General features: G+C 39.5%; 2 protein-coding genes across 3 annotated transcripts; one reads left to right on the top strand and one right to left on the bottom strand.

The window, feature by feature from the left end:
- Positions 1–494: 494 nt before the first annotated feature.
- RCC1 (regulator of chromosome condensation 1) lies at positions 495–7,153 on the bottom strand. 2 transcript variants are annotated; one of them, XM_053454450.1, is made up of 10 exons: positions 7,021–7,153; positions 5,890–5,992; positions 5,125–5,315; positions 4,865–5,044; positions 4,378–4,474; positions 4,170–4,292; positions 1,856–2,008; positions 1,583–1,702; positions 1,342–1,494; positions 495–1,252 (listed from the first exon to the last, which is right to left on the bottom strand). In XM_053454450.1, exons 2-10 carry the CDS (start codon positions 5,984–5,986, stop codon positions 1,083–1,085), a joined length of 1,284 nt encoding a protein of 427 aa, XP_053310425.1. In that variant the 5' UTR covers positions 5,987–5,992; positions 7,021–7,153; the 3' UTR covers positions 495–1,082. The 2 variants fall into 2 exon arrangements, with proteins under 2 accessions (XP_053310425.1, XP_053310426.1); XM_053454451.1 differs by having other exon boundaries at positions 5,908–5,992.
- A 551-nt stretch (positions 7,154–7,704) lies between these two features.
- On the top strand, positions 7,705–19,518 carry CTPS1 (CTP synthase 1). The gene is made up of 19 exons (XM_053454448.1): positions 7,705–7,761; positions 8,695–8,868; positions 9,037–9,207; positions 9,862–9,962; positions 10,058–10,174; positions 10,756–10,839; positions 11,341–11,421; positions 11,519–11,670; positions 12,623–12,755; positions 13,035–13,123; positions 13,297–13,391; positions 13,509–13,571; positions 13,674–13,717; positions 14,013–14,109; positions 14,901–14,956; positions 15,141–15,237; positions 15,370–15,514; positions 16,549–16,662; positions 18,664–19,518. The coding sequence occupies exons 2-18, from the start codon at positions 8,703–8,705 to the stop codon at positions 16,631–16,633; spliced, it is 1,776 nt and encodes a 591-aa protein (XP_053310423.1). The 5' UTR covers positions 7,705–7,761; positions 8,695–8,702; the 3' UTR covers positions 16,634–16,662; positions 18,664–19,518.
- The last annotated feature ends 1,165 nt before the right edge of the window (positions 19,519–20,683 follow it).

The raw sequence follows: 20,683 nt of genomic DNA, 5'->3' as shown, positions 1-20,683 counted from the left end.
TGGATTTTCAGTAGTAGCATGCAGCATAAACCTCAAGATCAGTTTACATTAGAGTCAACATTGGCAGAATGAGTTCAGCTTTCATTTAAGATGGTAAATCAGAATACTAGATATTTGGTAACAGAAGTGGAATTATCCAAATAAGAGCGTGAACCCTTTGATACAGATTCCATAAAATAAGTTATTTCAACTAGAACTAATAAGTTCTAGTGTTTGTTCAGTCCCCCTTGCCAATGAGAGAAGGGTGGCAGGGGGACAGACCAAGGTTACACTGGTCAAAGCTAGCAACCACCACAAAGACAGTTCAGTGCTAAAGTTTACCATCCAATTAACTTTATACGAGAGATATAGATATATAGATATATGCAAAAAGATTAAACTAAGAAATCAATGAATGCTATATTTGTAGAAGTTAGTTACTTGACCACAATTTGTTGTACAATCCAGACGTTACCTTACTCATAAGTAAATAAAACACTGCACAGAGAAAACAATTTTAAGAAAAACAGATTTATTCAAAATTTTTAAAATATGTTTTATATCCCTGCCAGGTAGATTTAAATCTTTAAAACAGGCAGTGGAAACAGATTTTCTTTGTGTCCTACACGCCGTTATGTACAATGAAACGCCAGTCACATTAAAAAAATAAAGCGGTTATTCTGTTTTAGGGGGATTATTAAAAATAAAATGCATCTAAATCACAATAAACCCAAAGCAGTGGACATTGGTGGCACCCAAATGGTGCTCACCACATGTCACTGTCCCAGCTCCATAAAACCAATTATACAGGGAGGTTATAGAAAGACAAGCACGGTAGTAGTATTGTATGTATATATTACACACTGAGGAGAAAAGACAATGAATATCTCTTTGAACCTGGGGGGAGCATAAAGAGGTAGGATGGTAACATACACAGGTATCGGCACATTACAGACTGATCCATGGATGAAGTCTGCCCCTCACAGGGAGCCGTAAATAATTATGGCCTATTTAGTAAAATATATTTAGATTTGGTGCAGTCAACTCAGGGAATCCATCTTAAACTGGCTGTCTTGGTTGAATTAGATGGCGGCTACTGGCAGTCAGCTGCGTTTTCTCACAAGTAATACAGTGTGCTGACCTCCACTGGAGACGGACAAGACTTCCTTTCCTTCAAGCTGTTTCCCTGTCATTTCATAGGGGCTCCAGACATCATCTTCTTCACCAGTGCCTAATTGCTGGTTTGTTCCCATGCCCCAAGAAAAGACATGACCTGAACAAAACAGAAGCAGGAGTAAATATATATATAGTAGAACAAGAAGAGCTTTAGGACAAGCAGTGACATTGATGACGTTAACACACCATCCTGAGAAACTGCATAGCTGACTGATGCCCCACAGGCCACCGATGCTATTTTGGGCAGGTCCGGAATCTCAGTGGGTTCACTTTTCTCCTCCGCTTTCTCCCCAAGACCCAGCCTGCCATATTCTGCTCGACCAAGACTGTATGCCTTGCCTAGTAGAAAGAAATAAAAAATTAAAGTCTGTGATTGTGTACACTTAAAAAAAAAAAAAAAAAAAACTATTCACTTAATTCTCTTTACCTCCTGAGTCAACGCACACTGTGTGGTGCTGTCCTCCAGAAAAGCCTACCCAGGATTTGGTAGAGTTTTTGAAAGAAGTCAAGTTTTGGGGTGCAAAGCAGGAGTTGGTTGACTTGGTACCTATAATAAACAAAACAAAAACAAAAAAAGGGGGGGGTGCAAGGTGTCAAAGCCAAGATTTTGATTGTTCCAAATGGTCACTTACCCAAAGAGCAGCTGGTAAAATTTGTATCAAATTGGAGATATTAAAAACAAAAAACAGCAGAATCTTACCAAGCTGGTGATAGTTGGAGAGTCCGAAACCATAAACATGGCCCTCTTTGGATATTGCAAAAGTGAAATAAGCACCGCAGAAGACATCCTGGAAATGTACACGACCTGTGCCCTTTACCTTTAAATGAATGCACTGTGGAACCAAAAGCCTCTCTGTAAAGAATGGAAAATACAAGTGTTTCAAGGTGAAAAGCCAAGTCTAGGGGAGGTTACACAGCTACATTAGAAGCCAAGGAAACATTGATACAATATCTAGAGAATGTACAAAGACTGGGCCACAAGGCAGCTTTGCAGATCTGCTCTAGATTTGCCTGTTCTGCATGCAACATTAAACAGTTATTTTACAATGAGCCTATAAGCCCTTTATGGATGCCCAGATTGCCAACTTAAACCATCTGGTGGTAGTGGTCTTGTAAGATTTCTTAACTGTAAAATTTTCCTTTAGTCCATTTGGCAATAGCGACGCTTTTGACCAACTTCCACCTGTAGGACAGACGCAGGATTCAAATAAAGCCACTGCACGCTACTATACACATGTCCCTTTACCCATCTTTCTGCTTTAAGCAAGACGGAAATGTTCTGCCACAGTATTGTTCTTCCATGTTATTGGAGAAAAGATTGAACTCATTTGGCTGAAAATGTGGTACAACATTCAGTGTGGAATAAGCTGGGAAGAGCACTATAATATATATATTATATATGCCAAGGGAAGAGCCACGGCGGTGGCAAAATCAGAAGAGAATACTGCCGTAACTGGAGGAATCTGGCACCGTCTCTGCGTCTGGAACATGAGGAGCAGAGCTTGGATTTGGAGACATTTAGGGGCTTCTCTTATGAGGAGAGAGCTAAATGCTTTCCTTAGGAGGCGTCTCCTACAGCAGCACCTCAGTCTGGCTCCTAGTCAGTCAATGTAGCAAATGCACTCAACCCCGGCCTCCAAATGGCCAGTATACATATATGCCAGTGCAAGGTGTCAGCCCACCCAAGGGACTACAACCAAAAAGCCACAACCTTGCAGGAGCATGACCAGGGCTGAAGGACCAAGGACATTGAGAGTATGAGGCACCAGATTCCCATTATTAAAGAAGGAGAAGCCCACTCAAGGGCCCATGAACCAGTAGTTAACTCAAGGACCCATTTCACAACTACAGATCAGTTAAAACAGAAGCGGGCAAAGAAATGTGAACTATCAAAAGTAGCAGAGGAACACTGAGGAGGCAGCTGGAATGGGCAATTTATTATTTTCCTGCCCTAGATCAGGTCTCTGCTGCCAGCGATCACAAGGGCAAGAAAAACCCCCCATAAAAATTAAGGTTAGCAATTTAAGCACCAAACGCACTGGATTAAATTAACAATGTAAAAATCCCATCATGCTACCAGAACACCACATGACATTTTATCTACTGCATTCTAGTGTCTGGATTCTTCTCACTTAAATGTTTACGTACATTTTTTTGGCCAATGCCATTATAGCCCTCTCTCGTTGTGATCTTTATCAAATAAGTACAATTCTTCGCAACACATGTACTCCTGACCATGATGTTTTGTGGATAGTATAGCTTTTGACTTGATAAAGAGACTAATACAAAAGCTTGTCCTTAAAATGGAATGTTACTCCCATAAAACTATAATTGCTCATAACTTATTTCTTTTACATCTCTGTGGGACTGTCAAATAAAAACAGATCTAGCCAATTAAACAGTTAAAAATCACTTTAAAGCATGTTCTTCCTTAGTGTTTATGGAATCTTCCAAAGGGGTTGTAGCATGTGGGGTGGAAACCTGAACCGCTTGAACAAAGTGGCTTATTTAAAATGCTATAAGAAAGCGGATGAGTGACATTACACGACTCAGCCCTCAGCATATCAGAAGTAAAGGTGTCCAACAATGGAAAGGGGAAGTGATTGAACCACCAATAAAGGTCCTCCTAGTCTTATCAGACGTCAGGAAGCATCAGTGTTTGCTACTATGTTAGCATGCGTTGAAGGCAGGCAAGGAAGCAGGGGCATGTGCCTGGAATCATACTAAGAAGATCCTCACCTGCACTAAACATAAGGGTGTCTAAAGCAGCAATTGAGGAGGATGTTCTAGTTGTAGTTACATCTAGGGGGAAGCTCCTCCAATAAGGACTTCTGCGTTGTCCCAGTTGTCTACTGATGCATAAACAATGGGCAGGGCATCTCAAACAGGGAAAGGAAAGAAGGGGGTACTTGATAGCATTCCATAGGATCAGGATGCAAACTCTCCTGCTTGTCATGCACTTAGAAGTTAAAAAACGGAAAAAGAAAAACAAAAAACAAGAACCTGTCACTCACCTAAGCCCTTGCGTCCACCGCGGTTGGTAAACCTCTCTGGGACACGGCCAAGTTGACCCTGTTCTCCACAACCTGATGTGTACAGATCGCCATCTGCGGTTAGCATTACAAGATGATCATTTCCTAGGAGAGGGGGAAAAAATGAAATTTAGAGACCCAGTTGCATGCCTTGGGACACTTTTGTAATAACCCTCAATCTTTTTCTTACCTGAGGCTATTTTGATAACTGGTACATTTATTTGCACCTGTATGGGTACAGCACTCTTTTTCATGGGCTCTAATAACCCTATAACACCATTATTATCCTACAAAAAAAGGGAAAGAAAACGTTGGGTTTAAGTTCCACAGACCAGCTAAATAAGACAGTGTTACTTCACTCTGCTAGGAAAATAAAACTACAGGACCATACAAGTTTTAAGTGAAGAATGTTGTCATAGTGACACCAAAAGCAATTCAAATATGCATATTATTGGAAGTCGCATTGTGGCCAACTTAATTTTTTTATTATTAAAAAGCATTTTTTCTTGGATGTGTATTTGTTACACAGTGAGAACCAGAGGGAACAAATATGCTCTGTATCCGTACCAGAAGAGTTTACAAAACCAACAGTATACGTGCACCTATAAATGCTATATTGGTGTTGGAATCAGTGGTTGGAGTGAAATCCCCATGCCATATGACCAAGAAGTTTGTACCCTGAAGGATCCAAAAATAAACACGCGTCCATCTTCTGTCAGAGCAGCAGTGTGACTGTCTCCTGCAGACACTTGCACCACCTTTTCCGACAAATCTACTTTTTCTGGTCTCGTTTCTGACCCTTCTTCTGTTGTGTCCCGACCCAGTGCACCTTCATCATTACAGCCGAAAGTATAGATCTTATGGAAAGTAAAGAAGAAAGTTGTCAATTGCCAATGTTCAACCACTGGATGTGACTTCTGTTAAGGAGTAAACTTACATTTCCAGATACTCCAAGGCACACCGTGTGCATTCCTCCTGCCTCGGCCTGCACAATTTCCTCTGGAAGAGGCACCAGTGCTGGTTTCTTCCTTTCCATCACGTCCTCTCCTAAACCCAGCTGACCAACATCTCCTTGCCCAAGGGTCAAAACAATACCTCCTACTGTACCGTATGACTGGTGAGTCACAGCTAAAAGTTTTAATGAAAGAGTAGAAACAAACAAAACAACCCTGTAAATATATATTATCCACAAAACACACAGTTAGATTTCATATTAGCAGATGCATTTTATTTTCATTTGGCCACCTTAAACACAATACAGGACCAATAGGCCTTGGGGACTCAAGTGGTTTTGTTTTTTTTTGAGGATAAACATACACAAGTAAAGTTTGCATGCAAAACAGTCGATATGCACCCCAATTCTTACCGTTTCCTGGTTTATAAAACCAGTGATAAAGTTGTACCTACAACTATAACTAAGTTTTCCTCTTGTTTTATACACATCTTCAACCTCTAACATAGGAAGCTTGACAAGTTTAAGACTCAGCTTGTTACTGTAGCCACTAATACATATTACAGATGTATAAATTCTTTATATTCAGTATATACAATATTCTGATATATGAATAATGATATTAAGTGTACATTGGGTTCTTACAGCAGTACACAATACACATTTTTAAATGGGATGGAACGCAGTTTACAATAGCTAGAGTGCCAAAGGCTGGTTGTCAATATAAGAGTATTAAGTGCTGCATCATACTTTTGCATGAAGGCTCACTTTTGGGTCGCTTTGCGTCCGTTGTTCCATTGCTCTCCTCTGCTGGAACATTCCTTTTCAGCGTCTTTTTTCCCTTCATGGTAATCTGAAAAAGGAATACAGTTATAGTAAATATACTTTTACCATCGATGAAAATGACATAGCAGGGACGTAAAACAGAGGCCAGGTAGGTTTGCTTTTTTATTAAGGATAATTTGTGTTAATGTAAAGTCAATAATACTTATGGAAAATGTATCTTGACAACTGCTTTCAAAGAAAATAATTCTCAACAGGTGTCTCATTTTATACCATCCATTGAAAGTTTGTATATATAATGCAGGAATTAGCAATGAGACTGCAGTCAGTTACAAGTTTTCAAATTTCAACAGTGTAAGTGACAGACCTTGAGTCGCTGATCATTGTCAGAAACAAATGAAAATTTTAGAACAGGAAACTCATTTTATAACCCTGGCCTTAACACCAAGTCATCCAAAGCATTAAGTTAACATCCAAAAAAAACTACATGCAATCTTAGTTCAACAATGCGACTATAGCCCTTCAATAGAGACTGCTTTTGGAAACCGAGACAGAAGCTGGAATCAACTTGCAGAGTAAATATGCCTAAAGACCTGCATGTTCAGCAGCTCACATGTGATACAGTTTCCAAATATTTGTACAGTTTCAGCATCACCTAACATAACTATATATGGACTAAACAGTCATTTACTTTTGTAACTGTCCTTTGTTGGGCCTCAGAAAACTTGGAGAACAGTTCGGGCGCGACCAATTCATATGATCATGATATAAGGTTTTAAATTACAGGGGTTAGGTCAGAAGGCCCCCTCCCATCCTTCTACAAGTAATTTAATCACACACGCCTTTGCATTCGTGGAAGGAGATTCTACGAGACACGAGGACAGACTAACAGCCTCCAACGCTGAATCCCGAACACCCAGATCACAGGCATTCTGTGAACAGACAGCAGCTCATCCCTCATAAAACTGTAAGTAACCAGTTAAAGTATTACCAAGCATAACCATTATCTATAACTTTGATCCTTGCGAGCAAGAGCGTAGCACCTAATACAGTAGTTCCGTGCCTTTTCGTCCCACTCGAACGATGCCTTGCTCTTACCTTACCAGTCTCTCAAAGATTCCTCAATTACCTTCTACCCGCGCGCGACTCCTTTAAGCAGCTGTCCAACACGTGCGGCGCGTTCTAGTGACGTAAGAGTCAGACAACGTAACCAGGAAGAGAACGTCTTGGCAAGCCACACCCTCTCTAATCTAGCGTGACTTGTTAGCAACGAGACAGTGGTGGGAGGGCAAGGCCCGGGCGACGAACGATAAATATTATTTTGTAATACAACTACCCTGGTCCGTGTATTATCTTTAAAGGAGATATAGATATGTAACAATTTTGTGATTTGAGCGATAGGTAATAAAATATACGTATGTGTTGGATGCAAAGGTCGTCGTAAAACCGTTATTCTTCTTCCCAGCTTTTCATTTTCAGCTTGGCAAATCATAACCAAATAGTCACCCTGAATGCACATATGAGTAGATGTGCAGAGCACCGAGGACGTAATATTACGCAGAGGGATATGCAGACATATTTCTATGCGGGTATGACATGCAGTAATATTTAAACAATGCCAATAAATACACATACACGTGTGTATATGAATTCCTTTGTGACGATGAAGCTCGTGTTTCTCCAACTCGCTTGACTCCCTCCCTCCACTTTCACCGGAAGTTGGGTGGCCGCTCTGTGCTCCCTTTGCTAGCATTGTTGGTTTTCAGTCCTCCCCAGCACGTGGGACCGGTGAGCAGCACTTTGTGACCAGCTCAGCGCAAAGACCTGTCTGCAGATCGGGTGAGAGCAGTGGGTTCATGGTTAATGGCATATTCTACAGGGAATGGAGCAGCATTCATGGCCTTTAGTGGGGGAGAGGTTTCGAGAAAAGAGTGCTTCTCTGTTTTGGGAAGTTTGTACTCACGTGGTAAATGAAAGTGGTACAGTAATGTAAAAGTAGGTCACCAAGGACTGAGTGTCTATGAACGGGCTTAGAAGGAAACGGTCTACGTTCGTGTTTTAGCTAAATCTAGTCCAGTTGCAGATGTCTGCTGTCATTTAGATAGGAAGGAACGTAGTTATTTGTTCCTGAATACGGTTTACTCAACATCATATTATCTCCTTATATTCCACTTCCTTTCATGCAGTACCATGCACACCATCAGCCTCTAGTACAGCTATTGTTTTTTTTTTTTTACACAATATTAATTGTGTTTAATTAAGCACTTTATCTTAGAATTTATGGGTTAGATGTGCAATCTGTGTAAGTATTTGATGCTAGAATCCTAACTACCACCATGCAGATTGTTATTCTAATGTATTTAGCAAATCTAGAAATGTATCAACGACTAGACTAAGTAACCTATGTAAACAAAGAGAATACATTGTGGTACAATTTAGGCTAGCGGTGTCAACAGGTATACTGATGTGTATGACATGAAGCATGGATTCTGTATGTACACAAGTGTCGCGTTGTTTTATACTGAATAGGTCCTTCTATGCATTGATGAAGTTGTTTTTTTTACATATTTAGAGAGAATGAGGCTGCACACCATTCATTTTAATAGAGGTTATTAGCAAACCCCAGATTAAGTGAGATTCTTCATTTTGCTGCAACGTACTATTTAGGGAACTATTTTTTTCTTCTGTAAAGTCCAATTGTATTTAGCTGAAGAATATGTTCATGTTTTATAAATGGTTGTAATATTAAGCAATTTGAATTTTCTTTTTTAGGATACAATATGAAGTATATACTCGTGACAGGGGGAGTGATCTCCGGAATAGGGAAGGGAATCATTGCCAGCAGTATTGGGACGATCCTCAAATCCAGCTCTTTGCATGTCACTTCCATTAAAATTGATCCATACATCAACATTGATGCTGGAACCTTCTCTCCGTATGAGCATGGTGTGTATTGTGGTATTATTAACTGCCTATGAACTTGCTACCCGAAATAATTTGGTTTTATAGATTATATAAAACCAAAATGGTTTTGAGATATAATTTTATCACCTCTAGCATGGCGATAACATGATAAACTGTTCTTTTATAACTGCTAAATATATGTTATTTCAGGTGAAGTATTTGTGCTGGATGATGGGGGTGAGGTGGATCTCGACCTTGGAAATTATGAGCGTTTTCTAGACATCCGATTAACAAAAGACAATAATCTAACAACCGGAAAAATCTATCAGTCTGTGATTAATAAGGAGAGGAGGGGAGATTACCTTGGGAAAACTGTTCAAGGTGAGAAATAATTAATTAGTTGAATCAGTTTATAAAGAAAAAAACCTCTTTACGCATTTTATCTCCAACTGTTTCAGAAAAATATTGTGGACCTAAATATAATTTCCCACTTTGCAATTTTCAAAAACCAAACAAAAATAACCCCACAGACACCCATGGTGACTTACAAATGAGCATCATGTGTCTTTCTTCCATTTGGCCGTTCACATGTATTTTACACATAACCTTGTGTTACAAGTCAACCAAAGAGCAGACTTATTGAGTTGGCTATACTTTCCACAGTGAGATGTAAGGCAACTTGGTGTAGTAAAGGTTAAAGTCTGCCATACCATATCCACCACTTTATATAAATGTGTAAATCTGTTGTAATTAATCTATAGCTAAGATTCCTTAACTTGTACACCTGCATTCGTTTTCCTTGAAACCATGTAGTTTGGTCCACACTTTGCATTTTTGCAATTATACTCTTATGGGGTATGGGTTTCAAGTAGATTCCCCCACACCAGCAGGAAAATAAATATGTAGGTATAATGTATAGAGGAAATGTATTTTGACGGTGAAGTGAACCCTCTTGTCCACACACTTGTGGATGAGAGATGTATTTGTATAAAAATATTGTATAAAATATTCAAATTATTTTATGTTTCTTTTCAGTTGTTCCCCACATCACAGATGCAATTCAAGAATGGGTAATGAGACAAGCTTTGATCCCTGTTGACGAAGATGGCATAGAACCAGAAGTCTGTGTAATAGAGGTGCCTAAGCTTGTGGCTTTTTTTTTTCTTGTGCTTTCGCACAACTGCGTGTTTTTCTTGAAATATTTATCTGTCCCGTCTTCTGTTTCTCCTAGCTGGGTGGCACAGTGGGAGATATTGAAAGCATGCCATTTGTGGAGGCTTTCCGCCAGTTTCAGTTCAAAGTTCGCCGGGAGAACTTCTGTAATATTCATGTCAGTCTTGTACCTCAGGTAAGGAAAAAAAAAAACGCCTGCAGTGTTTCCTTTTCCTGCCCTCCATTTAATCTGAATTACAAATAACATTAACAGCTCATAGGGTCAGGATAAGGTCTACTCCCCACAGATTGAGCTGGTAAAGTTTAAAACAGTTGCTGTCCCACTTTAAACAGTGGAAACATAAATTACACTGAGAGGCGTAAAGCCCTGAAGTCACGGTCTGTGATTAGAAACGTTTATGGTTAGGGAGATTTGTTGTGTTCAGTCCTAAAATCCTAATTTATGGACTCATTGGACTGCTTGGATTTTCCGCCATTTTCAGAAGAATTGCTAATTTTGTGGAGAGATTTTAAACTGGGTAAAAATCATTGAAGTACCTGAATTTTTGTTGTCTTGCTGTCATATATTTTTAGATTTGTCTCTCCTTACTAGATTACATTACAATCGCAACTGCATTTAGTGTATAATTTCCATGCTTACAGTATATACTTTTGAGTCCAGTACATTTTCACTTTAGTGAGTGTGGAAAAATATACTCATGTACATCAAATGTAGTGTTCTTCTTAATATATTGAACGAACATAATGTATTTGCAGCCCAGTGCAACTGGAGAACAGAAAACCAAACCCACCCAGAACAGTGTGCGAGAACTCAGAGGACTAGGCCTCTCTCCAGACCTGGTGAGTATGTCATCTCATCTAATAGATGTATACGTGATTTTACCATTGTGTTGGAGAATACAATAGGTTGTTGTAGAATATTTAAGGAGCAGTGTGGCTTTAAAATTGCTTGTGCCCACTCAGTTCTTCCTGCTCTAAAATAGCGCAAGGGAGAGTGGCCTTCTATGAACAGATATCTCCACCACCAATGGGTGCTTTTTATTCTCAGAACCTAGTCAGGATGATTGAATTAAACTCAAGAAGGAAGTCCTCTTTAGTGTAATTACAAAGCGAATGCATTGCCGGTGAAAATTATAACGTTTCAAATTATGACCTATTAGTCAAGATCCTTCCTTTCAGCAAACCTGACTCCATAATTGGGCTGTTTCGATAAGTGATTCATGTTGGAAGTGTAACTTTTAATTAATCCTGCATCTACTCTCCCAGTGTCATTTCTTTGTCACAAGTGTCTTTTCTTACTTTTTCTTTCTACTTTCTTACTCTCTAAATCCTCTCCCCCAGGTGGTGTGTAGATGCTCCACACCTTTGGACACATCAGTAAAGGAAAAAATATCCATGTTCTGTCATGTGGAACCACAGCAGGTATCTTTCAGAATCTTGAGTCTACTTATTTATTTTGCCTTTGCATGAAGAATAAATTTTACCTGTCCTATAATGTCTTTATTCCGATGTACCCTAGGTGATCTGTGTTCATGATGTCTCCTCTATATACAAAGTCCCACTCCTGTTGGAGGAGCAGGGAGTTGTTGAATATTTTCGTCAACGGTTGGATCTTCCTATTGGCCGTCAACCTCGCAGGTTGCTGACAAAATGGAAAGAAATGGCAGACAGGTTTGAAAGTTACCATTTTTTTTAACAATGAATTAACGTGTAAGGGAAAGTGTATTAATTTATAGCATTAACAAGGTTATGTAATGTAGTTGTTCTCGTTCTCTTGCCTGAATTTCTGACTGAAAGTGATGACCATCATGATAAGAATTACATTTGGAATAGAGATAGGTTGGAGAAGACAGAGATACCTGGGAGCAAATGTATAGAGATGGGAAAACACAAGTAGAGTTTGAAGTTCAGGAACAAGAGTATTGTACGTAGCAGAGGTATCTGGTGCTGGATTGCATCATAACGGTTGTTACCCTCAACTTAATATTTGGCAAATATGAAGCCTTGGATATGTCTTTGACATGTCTTTTTCTGGTAAGAAGTGCCATGTAAACAGTGTGTTACATCTATATATATCTATGGTGTAGGGCCAAGCCAAGCACACAGGTCATTAAAGAATCTAGGCTTTTGGCTCAATCGCGTACCATCTAGCCCAAATCCAGCATATTGGTTTTAGTGTGTGTAATTAAACAGTGTGTTAGTAATTAAACAGTTAATTCAATTTAGTATTGGCAGTCTGATATCATAGGGTGCAACAGAACCCATTATTCCTGTTTAGAACATTTTTTTGCCAACAAGTATTTGTCCGGCTAAACCACCATAACACAAGTTATTTTTAGTAGAACAAACTCTGGCTGAGAATCATGGGCATTGTGGTTCAGCAAGAGGTGAATAAATACCTGTTGATAACCCCTGGTCTAGTGGCAACCGCATTCCCATCCACTATCTTACTGATGTCAATAATACCAAGAGTCCACTCTGCCGATTGTGTATGAATCATTCTTTATCTTTTAAATGTAGTACTTGGCTTTCCAGTTTTTTTTTAAAATCATTAAATGTTTTATTGTGCAGAATGCATACCTTTTTGTATTAAATTGTGCGTCCAAATGCATTCGCTTTGCAGGTATGATCGCTTGTTGGAGTCATGTAGTATCGCTCTTGTTGGAAAGTATACCAAATTCTCTGATTCTTACGCTTCAGTTATTAAGGCCCTGGAGCATTCTGCACTGGCGATAAACCACCGCTTGGAGATTAAGGTACGTGTTTGCGAGTAAGAGACAGCAATGTTGATGGCAGAGAAATCCTGGCAAGGTTGTTTCCCTGCATTTAGAGACATCACATACTAATGACTACCTGACCATAGCAATGTAATATTATGTCTGTGTTCTTGTTGTGTTCTTGAGTGTGTGTGTATATATATATATATTATAGAGATAGTGGAATATGATTATCTGTGGTCTACTTGTATGGTTTATACAGTAATAACATGGTTGCATTTTCCACACGCTGATTTGCATGTAACTTTACATTGACAGTATATAGACTCTGCTGATTTGGAGCCAGCCACTCTTCAGGAGGAGCCTGTACGTTACCATGAAGCATGGCAGAAACTTTGCAGCTCAGAGTAAGTATAAGAGGCACAATATACGCTTACATTTATCTCTGCGTTGTCTGAAATTATGTTTATGCTATTTCTATCTGGGAACCATAATTGTCAGCACTATGATACATGGTTCTACATGTATTGTAATACCGTATACTTTTTAGATTTTAATGATCTTCCTCTCTACGTTGCAGTGGTGTGCTAGTGCCCGGAGGATTTGGGGTGCGTGGAACAGAGGGCAAGATTCAGGCAATAGCCTGGGCTCGCAAGCAGAAGAAACCATTCTTGGGTTAGTTGCTGTTGACTTGTTTTATTATTCATGCCGAAATCTGTTTATTCTGGATCATTTCTGACAGTTGTGCTGCAGTGTTATTGGGAGGTTATCATGCTCGTTCCTTTCTTACAGGAGTGTGTCTGGGGATGCAGCTGGCTGTAGTAGAATTTGCACGGGATGTCCTAGGTTGGAAAGGTGAGTTTGGCTTTCCTATATCTGGAACAGAGCCTCAGTGGCACGGAAATGATCAATAAGATGGAGGAGAATGTTAATTTTCACCTCTTCTTGTTTTGACAGATGCAAATTCCACTGAATTTAACCCCCAAACCAGCCACCCAGTGGTATGTATTATCTCAGGGAAAACAAATTCATATGTCTCAAAGGGACTTATGTATAAATGAGCCCCAAAAAGTTGTTTATGAAATATGGTTATGGGTGGTCTCACATGAAATACTAGCTGTGACACTTTTATGTGACGCGTATGTAAATCCCAAATATCGTAATATGATAGAACCAAACTTTTGACAGACTTTGTTGTGCACTTCATTGTGGTTCTTAGTTTCTAACATAGCAGTTATAGTGCCCTTTTTTCTGTTTCCCTCAGTTGACGGTTTTCCGATTTTGATTTTATTGCAGGTGATTGACATGCCTGAACACAACCCAGGTCAGATGGGTGGTACTATGAGATTAGGGAAGAGGAAAACCATCTTTCGCTCTGACAATTCAATTATGAGTAAGTCTATCTGTGCGGTAGGGAGTAAGGTTTTGCCTGTTGGTACTCCTCTATATGCTTTCTTTATTCATGTGGACAGGTGTTGTGTAGAAAGCCCATTTATATTGGATATTACTGTATAATATAGTATGTAAATTGTACTGCATTATTAAAGGTGAGCTGTTACCTACACAGCTTTTGTTGAAATACCCTTGTACATAATATTTCTTTTGGGTTTTTTTTTTCTTCATGTATTTGTTTTTTTCTTGGAGATATTCTGTTTAATAATATTTTACCTTGCAAAAGCAAAACATGCCTATTTATCTAGTGTCAAAACCTTAGACCAAAGATGAGAAATTATTTGACAGGAAGAGTTAAGATCCTGGATTGCAGTCGTTTTTTGTATATTGCATATATTTAATTTAATCTAGAGACACTTTGTAGTTTTTCTTTCTACAAATCCCAGAATACAATTCGTGTATATTTGTGCTTCTCTGTCTGTGATCTTGCTTTCACTGAATTCTCTGAAATCTGTTTTATTCACTGTGACTAGCTTATTAGAAACTATGCTTAACTATGCTTATCAGAATAGCAACTTTCCTTGTATTGTTTACCTCTTACAAGCTAAGGCGTGTATTTTACGGCTCATAATGTATGGTTGTGTAATGTATTTCTGCCACCATAGTTTACTTTTTGTGCTTGCATTATTTTACTTGTCACTGGTTAAAGCTTAAGTAGATTTTATTGACAACGCTATTGACAGCGATAGCCCATTCTAGTACTCATTTCTGATTCTATTTATATTTTTTTAGGGCAATTGTACGGAGGCCAAGAATATGTAGAGGAGAGGCATAGACATCGATATGAGGTTAGTTGTTGCATGCCCTGGTATCCTTTCTGAAGCAATTTCCCCTCTGTTTAATAATCCTAGTTGTCTGCCTTTGTCACCTTATTCTTACTGCCTCCTCCTGCTAATTTATTGTTAATTTAGTGCAATTTGTAGTATTGTCACTTAAGCTGCTATAACAAACCTGAACCTTGGTATGCTTTAGGTGAATCCAGAGCTCCGAAAAGAGCTAGAGGCTAGAGGTCTACATTTTGTTGGTCAAGATACAGAAGGGGAGAGAATGGAGGTGGTTGAGTTAGAAGGTATGTACAACTAAAAATAGCCTAATCAGTGCTTGTACTGTTAGCATAATGTTGTCTATTTTGAAACTAGTTGGAATGCTAATGTTAATGTGAATTCTGCCCCTTCCCGTGACATATTTTTCTTTATTTCAGATCACCCATACTTTGTTGGTGTCCAGTATCACCCAGAATTCACGTCTCGTCCCATCAAGCCTTCACCCCCATATTTTGGCCTGCTCTTGGCATCTGCTGGGAGGCTATCACAGTATTTGGAAAGAGGATGCAGACTTTCCCCCAGGTAGGGTTAGTAATTTGTAGCTGGTGTCTTATTTTAGACCAATTGATGGCAAGATGTCTGATTAAGTCCCGTGACTGAAGTTTACCTTGCAGAAGTATCATGTTTCCCCTGTGCCAGGGATAAGACTCCATAACCATGACTGCAACCTTTTTTGATCAACTGAGCAATGTTTCACTATTCAAGAGAGTAAATTTGGAGTCATCATCAGACTGCTTCCATTGTTGTTGCTATTGTTTCATTGCTCATTATACATAAACCCATATATATATATATTGAACTAATGTGCACCTACTATATGGTGAGAGTAAAACTTTTCTTCTGTCTGCCGGCTTCCTCACTATACGCTACATCAGGGGTGTCCAACCTGCGTCCCTCCAGCTGCTGCAGGACTACATCTCCCATATTCCTCAGCCAGCCCCTTAGAGCATTATGGGAGATATAGTCCTGCAGCAGCTGGAGGGACACAGGTTGAACACCCCTGCGCTGCATTATACTATACACTATGTAGGGCCAATTCAAGTGAGTTTCTGAAGCTAGAAGTTTTGCTGGCTCTGCATAATGCATAGATAAATTAGACATTTAGCAATATTGAATTCTGCATTATACTGGACCAGCTCTTCACTTTCTGGAGAAACGTCCCAGTCTTGGCCCCCCATAATGTATAATGAAGCGAGACAATGTAAACCACAACTCTTGCTTTGCTTAATAAATAAATCCCTGATCTCCAAAACCATATCTTTGAGGTTGTCCCTGTTCTAAATAGCTGAGACAGACTAACTGCTCTTGAAAAGATTAACACTTTTTTTTTTACATCGAAGCAGTCACACTTTAAAACAAAATGTGAAAAACTAATTTAAACTAGCCTGGGCCTGGGAGGTGTCCTCAAAATCAGGAACTAAACATAGTCTATTTGACAACGCGTCTTGGTGAGATAATGACATCTAAACAAGACTTCATTTCTAGCACTTGTCTATTGCTTGAGGAGTTCAAATGGCACTATTATCCCACAGAGATTTTTTTTTTTTATCCCACAGAGATACCTACAGTGACAGAAGTGAAAGCAGTTCTCCAGACACTGAGATTGCAGAGTTCAAGCTACCGGTCATAAATAGCGAGTGATCCTAGCTAATGTGTCCCAACCGAATGAAGTAAGTTTAAACTTAAACAAAATGACGTGATTTTAAGTATGCAATACTGAAATCAGTAGCGGAGAAGAATCCAACTGAAAATACTAATATACTATTGAATTGGTGTATTTTCTCTTTACTGAGGCGGTACTTATTTCTCAGGTGCATGTGCGTTCCTGGTAGGCTCGTCTTTAGTCCTACTGATTATTATTAGTATTAATATCTTTATATAGGGCCAGCAATTTATGCAGCACTTCATACAATACATATATTCATGGTATATGACAAGATTGGAAGAGACCGACTAAGACAAACTGATACATTAGGTAAAGAGGGCCCTGCTCACAATCTAGAGGAAATGGGAGGAGATAGTGTGGGATTGTAATTAATGGTAGGTAAGATGGTATGCGTCTTTGAAGAAGTGGGTTTTGGGATTTTTCCTGAATATTGGGATGGGGAGGGTGAAAGCTGGAGGATAGGTGGAAGTGAGTCCAGAGGTATGAGGCAGCGCAAGTGAAGTCTTGTAAGCAGGGCAAGAGAGGTGAGAAGAAAGTGAGGGAAAAGCCTTAGCCCATGTAAGGATCAAGTAGGGGGAGTATTTTGTTATGAGAGCACAAGTATGGAGGAGCAGTGTTATGGAATAGGGAGCCAGTGGAGAGAGGAAGTTAGGCGATTGCACACAATCTGTTCAAGCAACTTATAGACAAAAGAAGAGGAGAGTAGTTAGACAGGTGGCATCTAAGGAAGGTTTTTTTAGATTGTGTATGATTACTGCATGCGCAAAGGTTGTATGTAGATACAATTCCAGAGGAGCGGGTTCAATAGGTGGGCAAGTGATGGGGCAAAGGGGACAGTTTGTTGAGATAAAGAAAGACAAATGACTAGTTCTTCAGTTGTAGGGGCATAAAGGCATAAGGGATAAGTAGGGGGAGTGTTGGTGGGTGCTGTAGGTGAGGGTTGTCGCATCTGATCATTTCAATCTTGTTTTTGAAGTGGCTAGCAAGATATTGGACAGTGAAAAAGGTTTGTGGTGTGGGCAGTTGAAGGTGGAAAAAAAGCATTGTGGGTTGGAAGAAAGGGAGGATATGAGAGTGGAGAAATAGTTGTTTAGCTAGAAAAGGGGCAGAAGTGTAGGATAATAAATTTGTTTTTGCTGAATTTGAATTTTCATAAATGTTCAGCAGTGCGGTAGCACTTCTGATGGAAACGTGTGCTTTTAGCATGCCATTGTTTTACTTCTAATTTGTTGTGGGTTGCATAGTAAAACCAAGGCTATGCTTCCAAGAACATTGTAGTTATAACAAGAGTCTGGTCAGGAAGGGGTTAATATGGAAGGTAGGACAGGTTCCAATGTTGTGGAAGGGCCTATGAATATGAGGTGAACACTGCAGAGTTGTGTTGTTCAGTGTTAGTACACGAGAAAGGGTTAGAAGGGAGAGATGGAGAAATCTGAGAGGAGCACAATCTCGAGAAAACCAGCTCAAGCGAGTGTTCCTCAATGTGTGTGGGAGAACTAGTCCACTGAGAGACCAAAACAGGAGGTTACAGAGGGGTTGGAGTTGGTTTAGTTGAATGTCTCAAGAGGAATGTTGAAATCAGCCAGAGTAAGACATGGGATATCAGAAGGGAGAAGGGGAGCCGGGTGATCAAAGAACTGTGAGGTAGGACCTGGTGGGTGATATATATCACTGCAATTAGGGGAGAGAAGGATGCCTACACCGCCACCTTTTTCGTAGTCTGCTTTTCATCTAGCAAGCTAAAAACATGGGCTTCGCAAACATTATTTATATTTGCCAGTAATGTGTGTTTTCTCTTAAAGGAACACTCTGGCTATCACATTTTAAGTTAAATTATTTCCCCTGTCAAATGCATAAAACAAAATTGACTTTTTTAGCATTTAGAAGTCGTTTTTTTGTTGAGGAGATTTGGACCATAGATGCAATAAAATGTCTGTGCTCAGTCATAATTCTTGTGGGTGCCAGAGAATAACTCCTATATGACCATTTTTCTCTTCCTTTCCAGGTGACCCGTCTGTGGGATATTTCCTTTCTGAAGAAGCGGCCTCCATTTCCTCTTACTGTACCCATTACATTTTATTTTAAAGTCCTCAGCATTTTGCTTTGTTTTATTATGGATTGGCCAACGTTCCTCCTCCATACCTCACTCCTGTCTGCTATGACCATTATTGTTTTGCTGTATACCAGAGGCAGCCTTCGTCAACACACAGCGCCTTAAGCATTATCGTTAGGCCGCAAAAGCATGAGATTGAATTGTACAGAAACCTGCATTTACATCAAACATGCTGCAGTCTAAAGCAATGATGGGATGCGCTTCAATCTTGTTTATATTTCGGGCATTTTGAAATCTGTTAAAAATTCCTGTCTTGTGTATTATGTTTATCCCTCTGGACAGTGGCAGTGTAGTAATGATTGCATATTGGATTTAAAAGTCTGGACTGCATGAACTATTATCCAGGTAGTGGAGTCTTATGTAATGAGTTAAACTGTGGTCCACTATTCAGCCTCTGTTTATTTGAGGATATCCTGTAAACCTACCCTCACTTTTGAGAGCCAATGAGTTGACGTTAGACCTTTGCCACAAAGACAATACACTGTATTGTAGCTACATGCTACAACTTGTAGGCAGTATTTTTCCAAAAAGCAGTGTCAGGGTTTTGTTTAATTGAACAATCCTTGAAATCAACAACCGTACAAAAAAAAGTTTAAAAACTCTTACTGAGTGATTGTAAAATGAAGAATAGTTACAGGTGGAATGTTTAAAACTGCACAGGAGACTCTGACAGGGCTTTCCAACTCTTGTATATTATGTTAAATACGCCTTGTCATAATGTCTTTAATAAAGCTGCCTTTTGGTTCATATAGTCTTGGAACATGTTTCTATAAAATGTGTTGTGGGGTCAAGGATTTGTAAATTTTGTCTCCTTTGCTGAGGAAGGGGTAACCATTCCCAGCGTTAGTAGATGGCTCTGTGACTTTATGCTTAGGACTGTTATATAAGCATAATGTTACTGTGTCCATGTCACATGCGTGTATGTATATAGCCTGCCTATTTCACCTTATGTAAAGACAGACCTTAATAAGTTTCCTTGGGTTTAACTATCCCATACATGCATAAATTCTTCTGTATATATTCTTTCATGGCCTCTTGTTGCTATGGGAACACAGCAGAACTGTCTCTAGTATCAGTAGTCTCCATGAGTCTGAGGCCATTACTTTAGATTACTTAGATTTTGGCAATAAATAAGACCATAATGTTAACAAGGTTTTGAGAATGGACTAAAAAATAAAGCAAACAGCTTCACCTAAAGGAAGCACACCTTTTGGTTAGACCTGTATGAAACGACTCAAGCCGGTTTGTCGCAATGGTTGTCATCACCATAACAACGTACACTGGATAGAATGGGGAATCTACTCATTAAACACCCTGACTTAACAAGCATAGTGGGTTATGAAGTGTTACAACCAGAGGGCTCCATGCAGTATGGACCTGATCAAGGATCAAACGTGAATAAGTAAAACGTGCAGGATATACTATAGGAGAAATAAAGAGATGTAAGCTGGGGAATAAGGAAGACATTACAAAAGAAATGCCTTCTCTCTCACCACCACTTTAACCTTCTGTACAACCCTTTCATAGCCACCTCTTCTCTTCAACACAACCGGCCCTTGAATTCACACGCACACGCCTCAATTCTCAAACGCGTTAAGCGATTAAACCTTTCATTCTTTCACCGGCACTTAATGCAAATCATTTTTCCTTAGCAAAATTATACGTGCTGAAACCTTTGCGCTATACTGTTATAGATACTGGTTCGGGTTGCTGCAATCGCTTCTAGCTTTAGAAATCTTTGCACCCTCTTTGTGGCAAGCCTTGTTGTACTTCTCACGGCATTGCATCTCTGATTATTAAAAAAAAAAATTGTATTTTATCTTTTGCTGTTGTGCCACTTTGTTAGGGGAGCAGATTTGACGCGGTTGACATTGTTACCTCGTACGGGCTTCGTTACTGTGTGAGAGAGAGT

The sequence above is a fragment of the Spea bombifrons genome, chromosome 2, assembly GCF_027358695.1.
Source record: "Spea bombifrons isolate aSpeBom1 chromosome 2, aSpeBom1.2.pri, whole genome shotgun sequence".
NCBI classification, from domain to species: Eukaryota; Metazoa; Chordata; class Amphibia; order Anura; family Pelobatidae; genus Spea; species Spea bombifrons.
Note: the sequence above shows the minus strand (reverse complement) of the source record. Positions and strands in the feature narration are given on the sequence as shown.

Excerpts from the sequence above, each read along its gene's own strand:
- RCC1 (XM_053454450.1), bottom strand. The coding sequence starts at position 5,986 with ATGAAGGGAAAAAAGACGCTGAAAAGGAATGTTCCAGCAGAGGAGAGC. Across the intron at positions 5,045-5,124 it reads GCCTTGGAGTATCTGGAAAT|ATCTATACTTTCGGCTGTAA; the intron begins GTAAGTTTACTC and ends ACTTTCCATAAG. Across the intron at positions 1,253-1,341 it reads CTATGCAGTTTCTCAGGATG|GTCATGTCTTTTCTTGGGGC; the intron begins GTGTGTTAACGT and ends TGTTTTGTTCAG.
- CTPS1 (XM_053454448.1), top strand. The coding sequence starts at position 8,703 with ATGAAGTATATACTCGTGACAGGGGGAGTGATCTCCGGAATAGGGAAG. Across the intron at positions 10,840-11,340 it reads TAGGCCTCTCTCCAGACCTG|GTGGTGTGTAGATGCTCCAC; the intron begins GTGAGTATGTCA and ends CCTCTCCCCCAG. Across the intron at positions 13,572-13,673 it reads GGATGTCCTAGGTTGGAAAG|ATGCAAATTCCACTGAATTT; the intron begins GTGAGTTTGGCT and ends TTGTTTTGACAG.